General features: G+C 33.8%; 1 protein-coding gene across 2 annotated transcripts in view; it reads left to right on the top strand.

Moving 5' to 3' along the window:
* Nucleotides 1-17,352, top strand: part of DNAH8 (dynein axonemal heavy chain 8) — a 136,092-nt gene that overhangs the window by 98,128 nt on the left and 20,612 nt on the right. For both annotated transcript variants that reach the window (XM_061991265.1, XM_061991266.1), the window contains exons 64-76: nt 117-293; nt 1,582-1,749; nt 2,803-3,015; nt 4,047-4,184; nt 4,369-4,496; nt 5,486-5,657; nt 6,713-6,868; nt 8,667-8,822; nt 10,250-10,432; nt 11,490-11,595; nt 12,370-12,622; nt 12,723-12,913; nt 14,986-15,107. In XM_061991265.1, the coding sequence (XP_061847249.1) occupies nt 117-293; nt 1,582-1,749; nt 2,803-3,015; nt 4,047-4,184; nt 4,369-4,496; nt 5,486-5,657; nt 6,713-6,868; nt 8,667-8,822; nt 10,250-10,432; nt 11,490-11,595; nt 12,370-12,622; nt 12,723-12,913; nt 14,986-15,107 (2,163 nt within the window). The remainder of the gene's footprint in view (nt 1-116; nt 294-1,581; nt 1,750-2,802; nt 3,016-4,046; nt 4,185-4,368; nt 4,497-5,485; nt 5,658-6,712; nt 6,869-8,666; nt 8,823-10,249; nt 10,433-11,489; nt 11,596-12,369; nt 12,623-12,722; nt 12,914-14,985; nt 15,108-17,352) is intronic.

Genomic DNA, 17,352 nt, shown 5'->3' on the forward strand with positions numbered 1-17,352 from the left:
TTAGCTTCATATTTTTCTCTATAATAACCTTTATATATCTGTTTTCTCGTGTCTGATAACTTAATCACAGTTCCACTTTTTGATTTATATATTTAATGTGTTTATTATCAATCCAGGTACTAGCAGAAGTCACAGAAAGTGCTGAAGCTGCAGCTAAAGTAAAAAATGAAGTCCAAGATGTGAAAGATAAAGCACAAAAAATTGTAGATGAAATTGATTTAGAAAAAGTGAAAGCAGAGAGTAAACTGGAGGCAGCTAAACCAGCATTAGAAGAAGCAGAAGCTGCACTAAATGTGAATAAAATTCTTACATTTTAATTAGTTTAGTACTATTTCTGTCACCTGCGGAAAGCTAGAGCCACCAACATGTAGTTGACACTTGTTTTAGACTGCTGTCACCAGCAGTGACTGCTGTCACCAGTGTCTCTGATGAATGTTTGTGGAGCACACATTTTGGCTTAAGCATATAGAGATTCTTTTGTATTTGTTCTGGTTCTGCTGCTACGAAGGTGTAACTTTTTCCAAAAGTTACAAATGCCTTTAGAAAATCTGTTATTCCAAGTTAAAGAGATAAGAGAACATTTATTCTTCATATGTAACTGGTTTAAGATGAATAAAAGATTGTCTCTTCCTTCATCAGACCCCCATTTAATTTAGAGATAAACAGGAAGCAGAGGGGATTTAGGGCAATCAGAATCAGGGTTAAGAAATTTGGAGGCATTGCTGTACTATATGATACTAAAAAGTAACGAACTCTGGAATCAGAAATCAATCATATATTTCATTTTTAAGAATTTCTGTTCCAGTTACCAGAATGTATGTGAAAAAATATGTTGAGTGAAAAAAACAGAAAAGGAATATTGTTTGCTCTTAACACTGACATTTAATGAGATAAATGAAAATGGCCACGAAATTCACTTTTAAAATCATAGAATCGTGCATGGAAACATACATTATCCTGTGGTTTCTTTGTGTCTGAAACTACTCCTTCTAGACAGGTAGTGCCATGCTTGTATTTTGTAGACACTACTTAATATGTTAAATTTGAAGTTTACAATCATTTATTATTTTTTGTGGTGGTTATTAACCTAAGCAAGGTATCAGTGTTGCCACTAAAAAATGGAGTAAAAAGGTGGTATCTCATATCTATAATAACTTAAAAGCCAGCAAAAATAATAAAATCTATCTCTGAATAAATGATGATACTTAAACCTCACAAATAAAAAAAAAATTACCAAGGAAACTAAATTAAGTCCTATACAATTTTACAATATTAAAATATTCTTCAGTCACTTAGGCTAACAAGTTTATGCAGCTGTTCTATGTATTTAAGTTTGATTTTTGAGTGATGTCTTTAGCGTTGAGAAAATATTCTTGGCTAATATATATTTTTTAACATTGTTAAAGTTTCATGAAACTATGACATTTGTTGAAGTAAGCTCAACTACTCACTTTTTTGTGTTTATACTTAATACAAACTTGCCTCAGAAAAAATTATAACAAACATTAAAATGAAAATACTGACTGGGAAAATAAAATAATGGCATTGATGCAGGATTCTGTTACATTTTTCTTCAAATAGACAATCAAACCAGTGGATATTGCTACTGTTAGAAAACTTGCAAAACCTCCTCACCTAATTATGAGGATCATGGACTGCTGTCTGCTACTATTCCAAAAGCCAGTTGATCCAGTTACTATGGATCCAGAAAAGCCTTGCTGCAAACCATCATGGGGAGAATCATTAAAAGTAAGTAGGGTTTTCAGACAGTGTTACTTAATATCACAAGTAGCAACTTGCATATCAGAGAACTTATGATGCTGTTTACCTAAAACAGGACAGAAATTTTGAAAAAGGCAAACATTTTTAACATAGGCACAGTATATGAAAAGTTTATTTGGTAGCAGTAATAGATGAATGGCTTAGAGAATTTTGCAGAAGGAGCTTTAGATTTTCCTTGTCCTGCTTCTGGCATATGACCTGATGGCAAATAAATAAATCGTACCAATCATATTAACCATATATGAGAGAAGCACATTCTGGAAAACATTTAAACCGTCTGTTCTGATCCTCCCAAGATCTGATTAAAAGATGGACTAACTAAGAGAAAGTAGCTTTTCCCATTCTGCATTTCAATATTCCTGGTCCAAATTCCTTGGTCAAATAATCTTCCCCTGATATTCTTTAAGTTCTATTGAACCTCTATTACTGTATTTATTTACCAGTACTATTGCTTTCTCTTTTTTTGTCATGGAAATGAAGGGAAATTACATATTTTTTGTATGATTAGAGCTGTTGCTTTTTATTTAAGCTTTTCCAGCAGTTGAGAGATCGTAAAACCTTTTGATTTTCCACAGACATAATGAAATAGAATAAGCAGTTAATTTGTAAGTCGCCTTTAACAGGTTAAACATTTGTTTGAAAGAAGTTAAAATCAATTCTTTCTCTTCCTAGAAAAATTCAGATCACGTTTCACAAATGCATAAGCGATTCTCTGAGGCTTTATCTTGGTTCAGCTTTTTTAATGAAATGCTGCTTTTTAAATGGCATCACAGGAATATCGAAGATGGAAAGTACATCAGTAACTTTCAAACTTACTTACAAGAGTGTAACTGCTTAAAACTTTAAAATGATTGAAGACGTGGGAGGAGTTACAACTGAACTGCATACATATTAACTATATGCATTACCTCTTTTTAATAAGAGTTTTAGATTTTTTTTTAACATATTCACCTATGAACAAGCTTTTGAAAGTAAAATATGTAAATAGCTAATAAATACCTCGTGTTGGTGTTTTTGCAGCTTATGAGTGGCCCATTCTTACAAAACCTACAGCAGTTTCCTAAAGATTCAATCAATGAAGAGACAGTAGAATTACTCCAGCCTTACTTTAATATGGAAGACTACACACTGGAGTATGGTAAAAAGGTGTGTGGTAATGTGGCAGGACTCCTCTCATGGACACAAGCCATGGCAATATTTTATGGTGTTAACAGAGACGTCTTACCTCTTAAGGTAATGCATTATATTTGTTTTCAAAAAATTGTACTGGGATCTTCATTCATTCTCTGAAGGGTATTGCAAACAGAGGTTTGCAACTGTTTTGTCTTCTTTGCTTTCACCCAATAGCTTGGAGTGAAGGATTGATATTGTCCAAATATTGGCATTTTGAACAGATTCAGAGCTCACATTGATAAAGAAGTTATGTAGCAGTAATGGGAACCAAACTGAGTAAAGCACTTTTAAGAGTAATTTTTACTTTACTGTGGATGGTCTTTTTTCTTATGTTTGTGGACATGTTTATCTTATATTAATGGACATTTGAATAAAAAATATTTATCTGACGTAAAGATCATATAGGAACTTGAAGACAGTGATTGTTGCTTTTTGGATTCCAAAACAAGTATTTCATCCCTACAATTAGCACAGTTTGTGATTCCAAATCTGTTCTCCATTTTTTCATCACTGACAGTGTTATTTACAAAGGCTACAGCAATGCAGGTGGATGATTAAAAAAAATTTATTTAATGAATATCCTGTGTTGAGCATAAATATCAGTTTAGGAACAATGCAAAGAGTCACTGTTTTTAGACTATGTTTTTCTAGTGGGTAAAATATATATTGTTAGCTGATAAAACACCAGTCTCCTGGTTTTGTTATTGTGGATTGCTACAGATTGTACAAGGAAAAAGAAATAACAAAGTATATAATCAAACAAGAAGATTGCTATTGTTCCTCCAGGCTAATCAATATGTACAGATAAGAAACTTCAGCTCCTTAACTGCTTTCTTTAATTGTATTTTTTAATAGACATAAAGTTGACAATACATAGTGTGAACCTTGAACACTACATTGTTATTTAACAAAAAAATCGATATCTGCAGTATATATGTGACATGTGAAAGTTAATTTTGTGTATTGTTGTCTCATGATTATCAGCTAAGCAGGCTTAAAATAATTCAGCAAAATATATATATTCAAATTCAGCAAAATATATATATTCAAATCCTGTATGATTATTGTTTTACTGTTTTCGCTCTTTGCAGGCTAACTTGGCAAAACAGGAAGGACGCCTGAAAGTAGCGAATGCAGAGTTAGCAGAAGCTCAGGCGACATTAGATGAAAAGCAAACTGAACTTGATAAAGTGCAGGCAAAATTTGATGCAGCGATGAAGGAGAAAATGGTGAGATAAATGTGTTTTAGTATTATGAAAAATGCTTACGTACAATACTTTTACATCAGGAATTGAACAAACACACATTTAGGGACTACTACCTTGAATGACATGGATGAGATTCAATTTTAAAGAAGGAATTTAAATTATATTCTCTATTATTATATCATGTAGGACATTTTTTCTATTTTAGGACTTACTAAATGATGCAGAAACATGCAGAAGAAAGATGCAAACAGCCTCTGCACTTATAGATGGACTGAGTGGAGAGAAAGTTAGGTGGACTCAGCAAAGAAAAGAATTTAAATCTCAGATTAACAGGTATGAAATTCATCAGGGGAAGCAAAAAGAAGCCGAAAAAAGCCAAAATACATGTAGAAACTGAAGAGCTAGTAAACAATTAGTTAGCTTTAATTGTGATACTTAATTTTCCTCCTGAAAATCTTAGTATAGTTACACAATTAAGTGAACTATCCTGAAATTTGAATTTTCCTCCCACAAGTGAATACCTGAATGGTGAATGCTTGCATTTCAGTTCAGAACACAGTACCTGTAATTCTGGAGTTTACTTCCAAAGAGATTATTTCAAGTGCAGTTGTGTGCCTGTATTACAATGTTCCAAAGTTCCAAAGGAAGTGAAACCTTGAGATAGGCAGGGGGTAGGAATGATCTATGAACGACACTGAGAAGGGAAAAAGAAGAATTCTTAGCCTTATATGGGATAGGAGAAGAAACATCCCTTTTGATGGTGATTATGGTATATTTGAATAAAAGGAGACCAGGAGAGCAGACAGTAGGCCTTATTCTGAGAAACTTGGAAATTTGGGAATCCCCATTTTGTTGCTATCCAGGCTTAGGAGCCAGAGATCCTAGATGTCTAGAAAATAGGAAATCTGTCAAAACAGTTGTTAAAGGTAACGAAGTTTTCGTCTTGGCTTCTGTGGAATGCTTCCATTTCTATAAACTGGTATTGCCATTCCAAGGGAAATAGATTTATATATTTGTGTTGCACACATGTTTTTAAGGAATAAACACATTTATTGCTTCAATTGAAAGAAGAAATGGTTATCATAAGGGCTTTATTACTTCACAGGTGTGGAGATAGTGTTTGCATATGATACTACTCAAGTTTTGATATAAAATATTTTGGAAACACAAAGAAATCATTTGCTGTTCTCAAAGAATAACAATTCTCTCATTAAATTGTCCTCAGAACAGAAATCTTGTTATGTTTCAAAAGCTGATAGTATGAATCAATAGAAATTGAAATTATGCATTACCTTTTGATTATTATTTTGTTCCTTTTTTAGACTTGTGGGAGATGTACTGCTCTGCACAGGTTTTCTTTCATACTGTGGACCTTTTAATCAAAACTTCAGAAAGCTTTTGCTTAAAGATTTATGGGAAGCAGAGATGAGAGCCCATAAAATCCCCTTTTCTGAAAATCTGAACCTGATTTCTATGTTGGTAGATCCACCAACGGTATGTTCTTGGTGGTTTGTGGATTTTATTTTAAATTAATTTAATATATTGTGGGTCAGGAGGTTGGGGCATCCCTTTTTTCTATAGTAGCTAGCAACAGGACAAGGGGTAATGGGATGAAGCTGGAACACAAAAAGTTCCATATAAATATAAGAAAAAACTATTTTACTGTAAGGGTGAGAGAGCCCTGGCACAGGCTTCCCAGAGGGGTTGTGGAGTCTCCTTCCTTGGAGGTCTTCAAGCCCCACCTGGACACGTTCCTATGCAACCTAGTCTAGGTGAACCTGCTTCTGCAGGGGAGTTGGACTAGATGATCTCTAAAGGCCCCCTTCCAATCCCTACCATACTATGATTCTACATTTCTATGATATTCTGTGACTGTTACCCAGCATTATGATGATTTAGAACAGAATTATAATCCCAAATATTACTGTGCAATGTAGCTCTGTGATTTCCAAATGTTCTTATCAATTTCCTCTCAACATCTGAGTACTGAGCAATGTTTAGATAAAGTGACTTATTGCACAATTAGATAATTGCCAGTAAGAGAGCATGTATCGACTAAAGCAATGTATTTGGATCTGTCAACATTATCTGGGTCTAGTTTACAAAATAAATTTTATATCAAAGAGAATATAAATAATGATTCATAATGACTTTTCATTCAGTGTGCATGTATAAGAAGTCAGATGACAATGCCAGAATCTTCAAGTTTCCTACAGTAAATATTAAGTCCCTAAAGATTCCTATAGCCTGGTTTTCTCTTAATTGATCACAATGTTTAATTTGACTGTCAAGCAGCCCTTTGACTTTTGTATGCTTTTAAAATCTATTTTTCATTATTCTGTATAGTTAAAAATATCCATAAAAATAAAAAGCTGGAAATGTTTTTCCACCTACATTAATAATTTTTAAGTGGGTTCAGATATGTATCCCTTTTGTCTTGGTGTCCCTCTTATTCCTTTGAACAATTGTAATGGAAAAATAATTCCAGTGAGATTTCATTCCAAACTACTTTGTTTTTAAACTTTTTTTTTTTTTTTTGTATTCTTCAGATTAGTGAGTGGAATCTTCAAGGACTGCCTGGAGATGATCTCTCAATTCAGAATGGTATCATTGTCACTAAGGCAACTAGATACCCACTTTTGGTGGACCCACAAACTCAAGGAAAATCATGGATTAAAAAGAAAGAAGAGGAAAATGAATTACAGGTGAACAGTGTTTTCAAGGAACAATGTGCTGTATGATATTCCTTCAAAAACTATTTAGAGTATGTCTGCATTTGAGTCAGTATAACTTTCATACACATATCTGAGAAGACTAACTTGTATGGAGACTGACAGTAATATGGACACGTCAGCAGAGAAATTGATAAGAGCTGTAAATCCAATTTGGGGACTTGGAAAAGATTATACACTAAGTAAATACTGATATGAAATCTAGCAAGAAGCAAGAAAGAGGAGATAGCCTTGTGTTCAAAATTTGTGTGTTCCCTGTATAGATAACAGAGTGGTGAAAAGCAGAGCAAAATAATGTTTTATGAAATTATTAAATGATAGTAAATTGGGCAGCTATTAGTATGATTACAGACAAAGGCAGGATAATTTACAGCTTTGGAAATGTAGGCAAAGTACTTAAACTGATGCAGTCCTGAATTTAGAACCAGAGATGGAATTAATGTATCAAGTTATTGCTACAGAAGTAAATCGAGGAGAATCAGTTGAAACCCAAGCCAACACAAATTTGTTTATCCCAATGTTACTGCAATTTTACTAACTCTTTTATAGCTTAAGCCATTATGACTAAATGTCTGCTCATTAAACACAATACAATGATATTCGTATGTCACCTGTAGTTTACATCATGAATGATTTTTTCACAGATGAATTAGCATGGGAAAAGAAACCTGCATTCTAAACCCCTTAAACTGAATGTTACAAAATTGCAGACATCCTTCTAAATCTCATTAATTTTTCAGCTTTTTAGGATCTGTAGGCTTTGAAGATTTTAAGTCTTGGAGTAAAAGTGATGTGAGGTTCTTCCTTATCGTTTTATCATTAATAAAGCAAACTGCCAGAACCACAGAAAAGTTAAGATTGAAAGAGATCTCTGAAGATCATCTAGTTCCCAGGACTGTATTTAGTTAGGTTTTGAATATCTACAAAGATGGAGACTTCACTTCTCTTGGCAACCTGTTTTACTGTTCAATACTCACAATAAAATGTTGGGGATTTTTTTCTTATGTTTAAATGGAATTACTTATATTTCAATTTGTATCCATTGTGTCTTGTGTTACTGTGTGCCACTGAGAGGAGTCTGTCTCCCTGTTCTTCATTCTCACTCACCAGGTATTTATATACATAGTTAAATACCCTTGTGAGCCTTCTTAGTGCTAAATAATGCCAGCTCTCTCAGCTTTCCTCAAACGCCAAGTGCTCCAATTCCTTAATAATTATAATAAATATATAATTATAAATTATATATATAATTATATATATAATTATAAATTATTTCGTATGTTATTAATCCCATTAGATGGTACCTCAGTCATCTGAATTCATAATATTGTAATAGCAATTCATTTCTTAGACAGAATTCATGTTTCCAGAATGAATTTCTCAACATTTCAAAGCTAAAATTAGAAAATCTACTTCTCTGGACATAGAATGGAAAATTGAAAGTTAGATGTGTTTGATTTCAAAAATATATGCAAAATCTTCAATTTCCAGTAAGCTGTATGAGTTTTATTTGGTACATTATTGCATTATATTGAAATTTTGCAGATTCCATTATAGCCGATCTTTTAATTCACCTTTTAATGTTAAGTTTCATTGTATAGACGAGAACTATTTCTGCATAAATTTCCACATGGGCAACATTTATTACTTTCTTTAAAATGCAACTAACAAAAACAATGAAAAAAGTTTTCATTCTTAGGTCTGTGGATTTCATATAAAGCTTTGAAGAAATGGTTTTGTCTTTATATTAATGTATAATTTCTTTTTTGAGGTAACAACTTTGAATGACAAGTATTTCCGTACACACCTAGAAGATAGTCTTTCCCTGGGCCGACCGCTCATGATTGAAGATATAGATGAAGAATTGGATCCAGTCCTTGATAATGTATTAGAAAAAAAATTCATAAAATCTGGAACTTCTTTTAAGGTTAGTAGTCAAATAAAAGATGTGGAATAAGTAGTTAGCTTTGTGATGATTGTATTTTACACTTTTATTCCAAATCTCTGATGAATCAGGTAAACTTTGTTTTCAGTAGGCTACTGTGAAGAATAAAACTAAACTAATAAAATATAGGAGACAGAGAGTCAGCTGAGTAGTATATCCATGAGTCTAAAATTTGAGTTTAACTACTGAAGTCACTACTGAAGATTCCAAATTGGAACCAGTTACGCTTATCCTATTCAATGCTTACAAGAATTTCTATTGATTTTCAAGGAAATTAATTTTACACTCTGTAACAAAATTGATAGAATTGAAAAGATGTCTCTCTTCCTAGTGTTATGCACTGATTATAGCAACTGTAGAGTCTTTAATCTGGAGTAAAGGTGTTCTATGATGGAACAAGCCAAGAAGCTCAAAGTTTTATTTATAATATCAAATATATTCCCAATCTTGAAAAGAATGAGTCTTTCTGACCTTCATTAGATAATCACTCCTAAATTTTAAAAGCAACACCTCTTCAACATCCTGAAATAAAATGACTGCAAATGCTCTATATTACTATATGTATTTTTCTCAAATAATCTTAATTAACTGACTGGTATATGAGAGAAATGGTAGACTAGACTGGTGATTACAATTAAAATAAAATGACTGCTATTTTAATAGAGTCATTTTACTTTGAATGTTACAGTAAGGAATATGCTTAAAGGAAGTGGCTTGCTCCTACTTCTTAAGCCAGGTGTATGAAATCGATTTGGAGAGTCATACACAGTGATCAGGTTTCCTCATGCACATGCAGCTTTCAAGATAGACTGCTAGTTGGAATATCTTCACTTCTGCAAAAAATTCTGAGGAAAACTCTGAATAAATTAATAGTACCCTTAGAAAGATTCTTTAAGATCTACTTAGTCTTAATGAATGTAGAATTAATCTCCAATAATTTATGTTTCATTATTGTATCAAATAATTTATTTTTTTCTTCCCCTGAACAAAAGAGAACAATGATTTCTCCAAAGGTCTGCAGTTGTTATCATCTTCATTTGAAGTATGATTAGAAGCACAAAACTTATGTTCCTATGCAACCTGATCTAGGTGAACCTGCTTCTGCAGGGGGGTTGGACTAGATGATCTCTAAAGGTACCTTCCAAGCCCTACCATTCTGTGGTTCTAAACTAAACAGTACTCAAGCCATTAATCAGAACCTCCAGTGGAAATAATCTCTATATTGACCTAGAGGGGACTACTACTTTTGTAATGTACATTGTAAGCTTTTATGACAAGTTTTAATTGTCAAATAAACTTTCTCTCTTTAGCATTTCAAATAAAGTTGGATTTTTTTTTTCTGGTCAATAGCACTGAGTCAAATAAAGTTCCTTTTTCTCTGCTTAATACCATTCTAACTTCCTCAACAGGTGAAAGTTGGTGATAAAGAAGTAGATGTCATGAGCTCATTTAGACTGTACATTACTACAAAGCTACCCAATCCTGCTTTCACACCTGAAATTAATGCAAAAACATCAATTATTGATTTCACTGTTACAATGAAAGGACTTGAGAATCAATTACTGAGAAGAGTAATTCTTACTGAAAAACAGGTAAACTTACAGTACACACAATCCACAGTGATGCTTATTTTTTAATTTATTTAACTGTTTTCAGTATGTTTAGTTTTAGAGACTGCACAGCCTACCCAGGGAGGTTGTGGAGTCTCCTTCCTTGGAGGTCTTCAAGACTTGCCTGGACATGTTCCTGTGCGACCTGATCTAGGTGGACCTGCTTCTTCAGGGGGGTTGGACTAGATGATCTCTAAAGGTCCCTTTCCAACCCCTAACATTCTGTGATTTTGATTCTATGAAAACTATTTCCTAACTGTGAAAAGATGTGAGTAAAAAGAAGTGTTGAAATGGAAAAAAGACATAAGTTGTTTTCTAATTTTTTTTTTAGATTCAGTATAGAGTTTTTCAACAATAAAAATACATGTAAAGGACCATTTACATATGTCAGTATGATACAATACAATTAAGCACAAGTATTTGTCATTGATAAAATAATTCATGAGATACTTAATAAGCCATGTTTAGGTACCTGAAAAAGCACATTTTATAGAATAACAGAATGGTAGGGGTTAGAAGGGACCTCTAGAGATAGTCCAGTTCAATCCCCTGAATCAGGTCACACAGGAATGTGTCCAGGCGAGTTTTGAAAGCCTCCAGAGAAGGAGACTCCACACCGTCCCTGGGCAGCCTGTGCCAGGGCTCCCTCTCCCTCACAGGAAGTAAAGTTTCTCATTGTGTTTAAGTGGAACATCCTGTGCTCCAGCTTGTGCCTGTTACCCCTAGTCCTGTCACTGGGCACTACAGAAAAAAGACTGGCCCAATCCTCTTGATACCCACCCTTTAGGTATTTATAAGCAATAAGATCTCCTCTCAGTCTTCTCTGGGCTAAACAGACCCAGATCTCACAGCCTTCCTAGAGAGATGTTCCAGTCTTCTAATCAAGGGGGATGGGATACAACTCCTTCATAACTGGATAAAACTCTTCACCTGTGTCTTCCCATTTAATGAGTTTGAAAAATCAGCAATTGAATTTGAAGTGTGACTCACAGTTACAGTCCATTATGTGCAATGCCATTTTCTTGTTTTTTAAAAATAGGAACTAGAGGCAGAACGGATTAAACTCATGGAAGATGTAACTTTTAATAAGAGGAAGATGAAAGAACTGGAAGACAATCTTCTGTACAAACTAAGTGCAACTAGAGGTTCTGTATCAAAGGATTAAACAGATTAAACTGATTCAAATTATAATGTTTCTGTATAGAAACAGATTTGTCCATCCAAGATACAATAATACAACATTCAGTGGTAGAAATTTAAGTGTGGTGATTTAGGGAAGTAGGAGGGATTTGATACTATAACATACCTTTATATACAGCCCTAGACACTAGGTATTTTTAACATGTAGACAAGTATTGTGAAACATCAATTTCTTGAGAGCTTTTTGCCCCTCAGGTGAGGTAAAATATCTGATCATGGGCAATTCATTAACCCATTGAAAATGCAAAGTAAAATGAGCTAGTTTAAACGGTCTTTTGCAGTATATTAGGCATCTCCACATGATTGATTACAATGCCTTTGGTGTAAAAAGAAGGTGATAACTTCCAGCAAATCAATCAGGAAGTACTTCAGATGCATCAATACTGTTGAGTGACCTTTGCCTTTAGGAGTCTAAGTCTTTTTGAGTTTGAATGTACCGATTGAAGTATTGTGAATCAATAGTACATCCTGCAAAGCTGTTAGTATCGATATATTGATATTGACATAGGTTGAATGCATTTGTTTAGCATGTTGAATGCACAATTAATTTTTAGTATTATATATCTTGCTTGGTCTCCATTTAAAAAGCCTTCTGCAATTCATTAAGTAATTTCCATTTGTTATAAAAAATTCCTCTAATTTGGCCTGTTGATTTTTACATATATGAAGTGAAGCAACTGTTAGAAAATCTCCTAAACCTCCAATATTTGACTTTTTAGGTTCACTGGTAGATGATGAGTCCTTGATTGGTGTTCTGCAAACAACTAAGCAAACAGCTGCTGAAGTAGCTGAAAAGTTGTCTGTGGCAGCAGAAACTGAAGTGAAGATTAACAGTGCTCAAGAAGAGTATCGACCAGCTGCTACACGTGGAAGCATTCTTTATTTTCTTATTACAGAAATGAGCATGGTCAATAATATGTATCAAACTTCACTGGCTCAGTTCTTGAAGCTGTTTGATCAATCCATGGCCAAGTAGGAAGTGATAAATTTTTCTACTATTCAGATGTTTATTTTTCCAATGTATTTTCTGTTATTAACATGCTTTTTTTTGTGCATTATTTTCATAATTCAGATCTGAGAAGTCTCCTGTACCTCAGAAAAGAGTCTCAAATATTATTGAGTATCTTACCTTTGAAACTCACTCGTATTCTGTTAGAGGCTTGCATGAAAATCACAAATTCCTCTTTACACTCCTCCTGACATTAAAAATTGATCTTGAGAGAGGACATGTAAAAAACAGAGAGTTCCAGGCACTCATTAGAGGTAAATTTTAAAAAATATGTATTATATGCAAAGCTAATTTCAACTTTTTAAGCTTTTATTGCATTTCAAAGTATGATTTTTTTTTTTTGCTGTATGATTTCTACCCATAGTTCTTTGAGTGATACCTCTGTCCTTATGCCTGCCATGGTCCACTGAAGTTAGATCCAGTTCTGTCTCGACCATTTACTCAGACTGTGATATTCTGAGTTCAAGATAATACTTCTACTTCTCTCCATCAATTGTTAATTGGTGTTTCTTGTGTTTTACTTAAGGATATTCAGGTATCTAGGAAAATATTTAGTCTTTCTGAATTATGTGTTCTTTTAAAAGAAGCAAAACTGCTGTTTCCTGAAAGTCATCACTGATAATATAAGTAAAATTCTTGCATTCTGGAAGCCTGCAGGAAAACATCTTGAAGAATCAAATCTTTCTCTGTAAAGTCTATAATGTGAGCAGAATAGATTTTAGGAAAATCAGAAAGATTTTGTTGCATTATAGCTTTTGCAGCACCACAAACTCTTTCCTATAATGTGTCAGAACTTTAAAGTCTTCATTCTTTAGCTGCATCAAAAAAACTTTGTATAGTGTCATCCCAATGTGTGGGTTATTTAAGAAATCAAGATTCTAATATTTTCATTTAAATTATAAGTTTGTTGTCTATTCCTCCTTGCTTTCATGATCTGTTTTGCCTACATCCCATTCATGGAAAATTTGAGGATGAAGTGAGTGCAGAAGAAAAGACCTCTGTGTTAAAACTTCTTGATATTCTAGGGAATAATTAGATACGGTTTGTAAAAGTATTAATATATTGCTTGAAAAGGAACTGCATATATATTTTTGCATGCATTTTTTTTCATAAGCATATATGTTGGTGAATGTTCATCTAAGTTTGGTAAGTTGGTGAAACTCAATATACCAATGACCTAACGGAATAAAATTATCTTAGTTCTGGAGACCACTAGAACAATATCCTCTAATTTTACCAAGAATTGGCATTAATTAGTTTGAGAAGAACCGAGGAAGAGACAACAACAAAATGAAGAAAATTATAATAAAAAGTTAAAAGTTAGTCTGTTTAAATTTTGATGGCAATTGTATCCCAGAGGTGGTGTTCTTCAGTTGCATATCAGGAGATGTGAAATGTGTGTTGTCTACTGGCTGTTTTGCCTTATATATGCTATTTTAAATGATTTATGCTTGTTAGGCTGTTCTAGGATTGAGTGATCCCATCGTTCAAGAGTTTCCTTCTTCTCTTGTTTTGTTTGAGGATTTTTTTTTCCAATGGTCCTTGATTATTTTGCTATCATTCTTTAGATATTGTAACTGGGTTTCATTAGAGAAGAGGAAGTTTGCAGTTGAGAAAACAAGACTTATTTTTTTAATTACTATTATTTTTAGGATAAAAATATAGGCTGTCTCAGGGAAGATATTTCAGATAAATGCAGTATTAAGAGCACAGACTAAAAGTAAAAGAATTTTCCATCCTTCAAATATAATCAGTATCATTGTATAAACTTAAAACAACAAATTATATGGAGCACATGATATGAGAGGCTGAGAGAACTGGGCTTCAACAGCTTGGCTTAGAGGAGACTCAGTAGCAGCTTTCCAACACCTATGAAAAGGCTGTTAAGAAGACAGAGCCTGGCTCTTCACAGCGGTGCACAGTAGGAAAATGAGAGACAACACTAATAAACTGAAAAAAAGAAAGGCTTAGAGTGGATGTAAGGGGATTTTTTTTCATTATGAGGACAGACAAACATTAGAACACATTGTCTAGAAAGGTTGTACAGTCTCCATCCTTGGAGATTTTCAAGACCAGATAGGATACAGACCTGATTTTATCTCATAGCTGACCCTGCTTTGAACAGGTTGGACTAGAGACCTCCTGAGGTCCCTTCCAGCCTAAATTATCCTATGATCCTGTGAAATAAATGCTAATTACTCACAAGTGCAATTAGTACCTCAGCAAAAATTACATGGGCCAGAGAACATCATTTGAAAAGAAATACCAAATGTATCTTAATCCGTGGAATGTCACATGTATTTAATCAGAATGCATTTATCTACAGGAGGCGCAGCATTGGATCTACAGGCTTGTGCACCCAAACCATTCAGCTGGATTCTGGACATGATGTGGCTAAACCTAGTGGAATTGAGCAAACTTCCACAGTTTGCAGAAATTTTGGATCAGGTGATATCTGCTAATTATCTTTTTATTGTTAACCAGTTTTTCAATGTACTCCCATATTTTACATTTGAAATGCACAAGAGATGTAGTTAAGAACAAGGCTAGAGAGAATACAAAATAAAGGCATAGAAACGAACAATTAGGTAGCATGAGTGGAGGTATATTTATTTGCTCCACTTTTAAAAAAAATCTGTTTTATTGTGTTTTGTGTTACAATCATTGAGCTAGAAAGATACAAGAGGAGCAAAGAACTAGTAAAAAAAGAAATCAGTGAAAGAGAGATAGAAATAAAGAGAAAGGATAAAAAAATTAGAGGTATCAAACAACCTCAGAGAGTTAATCTATAAGTTTCAGATTTTAAGTGACTGATTTGTGTCTTGAGTCTGATAAATTTTTGTAAATCATTTGCTACTTGTTTTTAAATACTCCGTTCCAAGGTTAACATGTTATTCAGATATGATGAGCTAGTAGTTAAAACACTCCCTAAGCATTTCTCTTTCTGTACTTTGTAAGCACTCCTTGTTAATTGGGCTGATAGCCAGGGCACTTTGGCTGTTAAGAGTGTTGATCACCCATGCCCATTTTGTGATGGAATTTAGTGCCCTGAAATGTATCAGCAGTTTTTCTAACTAGTGTACCTGAAAGTGGTCCTGACTGTTTCCCAGCTCCGTAGCAAGGCAAGATCTGGATACATACCAGCCTCCAGGTTTTGATTTCTTGAGGTATCAAAACAGGAAATTAAATTATGAGAAAGTTGGAAGAATTCTAGTTGGGTCTTCTGGGTTGTTAGGAAACCAGAATCCCAGATTAATTCTATTACATTCTTGCTAACTACTTAAATTTCGGTTATGAATTGTATTTTTTCCTCTTAACTGGTAAATTGTAATGGATCTCTTACAGGAATTTTCTAGAATTGGTGTGAACAAAACTGTAGACTACAGAAAATACAGGCAACCATGTTACACCAAAAGGCCTGCTTTTTAACTAATATTTTAGCACTAAATTGAAATTTCCATATATTACCAGTTGAAAAGTAACAATTTGGTGATTTTAGTAATAGATAGAGATGGAATCTGGGATGCCAAGTAGAATATCAATAAAGATTGCAAATATGAAAATAACATCTTTTAAATACTTGCATCCATTACATACACTGTTCTATTTGGCTCATCATATTATGTACAACTGTATCATTCATTGAGATTGTTTAAAGTAAGAAAAAAAACCCTGGTATGCCCAGTTCCCATGATGTTGTTTTTGGTTTTTTTTCTTGTAATTTGAACGTTATTTTTTACTTTAAAATTTAAGTCCTCCAGTCCCAGATGCCTAACTGAATTTAATAAAGAAATGTTCCTCTTTAAATATTTAGATGACCCTGTTCCTTTTCACAGTATTACTACTTCCAGCTATGGTTGAGTGAGAGATGGTATGAAGAAATATAAGATGAAAGCTTAATAATTTTATTGAGTCAACTACAGTTGCTTTATCTCAGTAATTTATCTCTGGCTGTGACCTAGCTTTGAGAAGATACCTTCTCTGAATACTTTCCTAGCATGTGCTAAGGTTCTTGTCAGTTATTGTAGAACTGAGCTATTTGCTTATAGAATAGATTTTTTATCATACTTGGATAATAGTTCAGAAAGTGACATTTGCTGGTTATGAATCTCTCAGAATGAGTTTCATGATAGGAAATATGTGGTTGGAAGAGGTCCCTATATGTTTCTTTTCTCACTCTTCTCCCAAGCGTAGGTTGTTCTGAAACTAGTTCTATTTGAAACCAAGTTGGTCAACTGGACACAGCTCCTTGGTTTATAGTAGACAAATGGAAGTGTATTTCAGAGAAGACAGTATCAGTGTGTTCTTTGTTCTCTTTCTAGTTTTCTGAGAACGTTGTGGTAGCTGACTCAGTCACTGCATTAAAGGCTCAAATGAACAGCAATTTTCACTATATTCTGTCCAGCAGTATACCTTGTATTCTTAGGTCATGATTTCTAAGAGATGCCTAACTAATTGACCATATTTGTGGTCAGATTTATTCTTTCTCAAGACAAAAGCTCCCTAGAGTCTATTCTTTTTCATTTGGGAATCCTTGGCAGGCTAGACTGTACTGGGACAGATTTTCCTATTCCTCTTGGTGCTCAAAAGGAATAAATTAATCACACTACGTTCCTCTTGCAGTGTAGAATCTTTCTGCTAATCACCAGTTTTTCTTAAGTAGCTGCATGTGTTTGTGAGGGGAATTCATGGA

Source organism: Colius striatus, chromosome 2 (genome assembly GCF_028858725.1).
Source record: "Colius striatus isolate bColStr4 chromosome 2, bColStr4.1.hap1, whole genome shotgun sequence".
In the NCBI taxonomy this organism is placed as follows: Eukaryota; Metazoa; Chordata; class Aves; order Coliiformes; family Coliidae; genus Colius; species Colius striatus.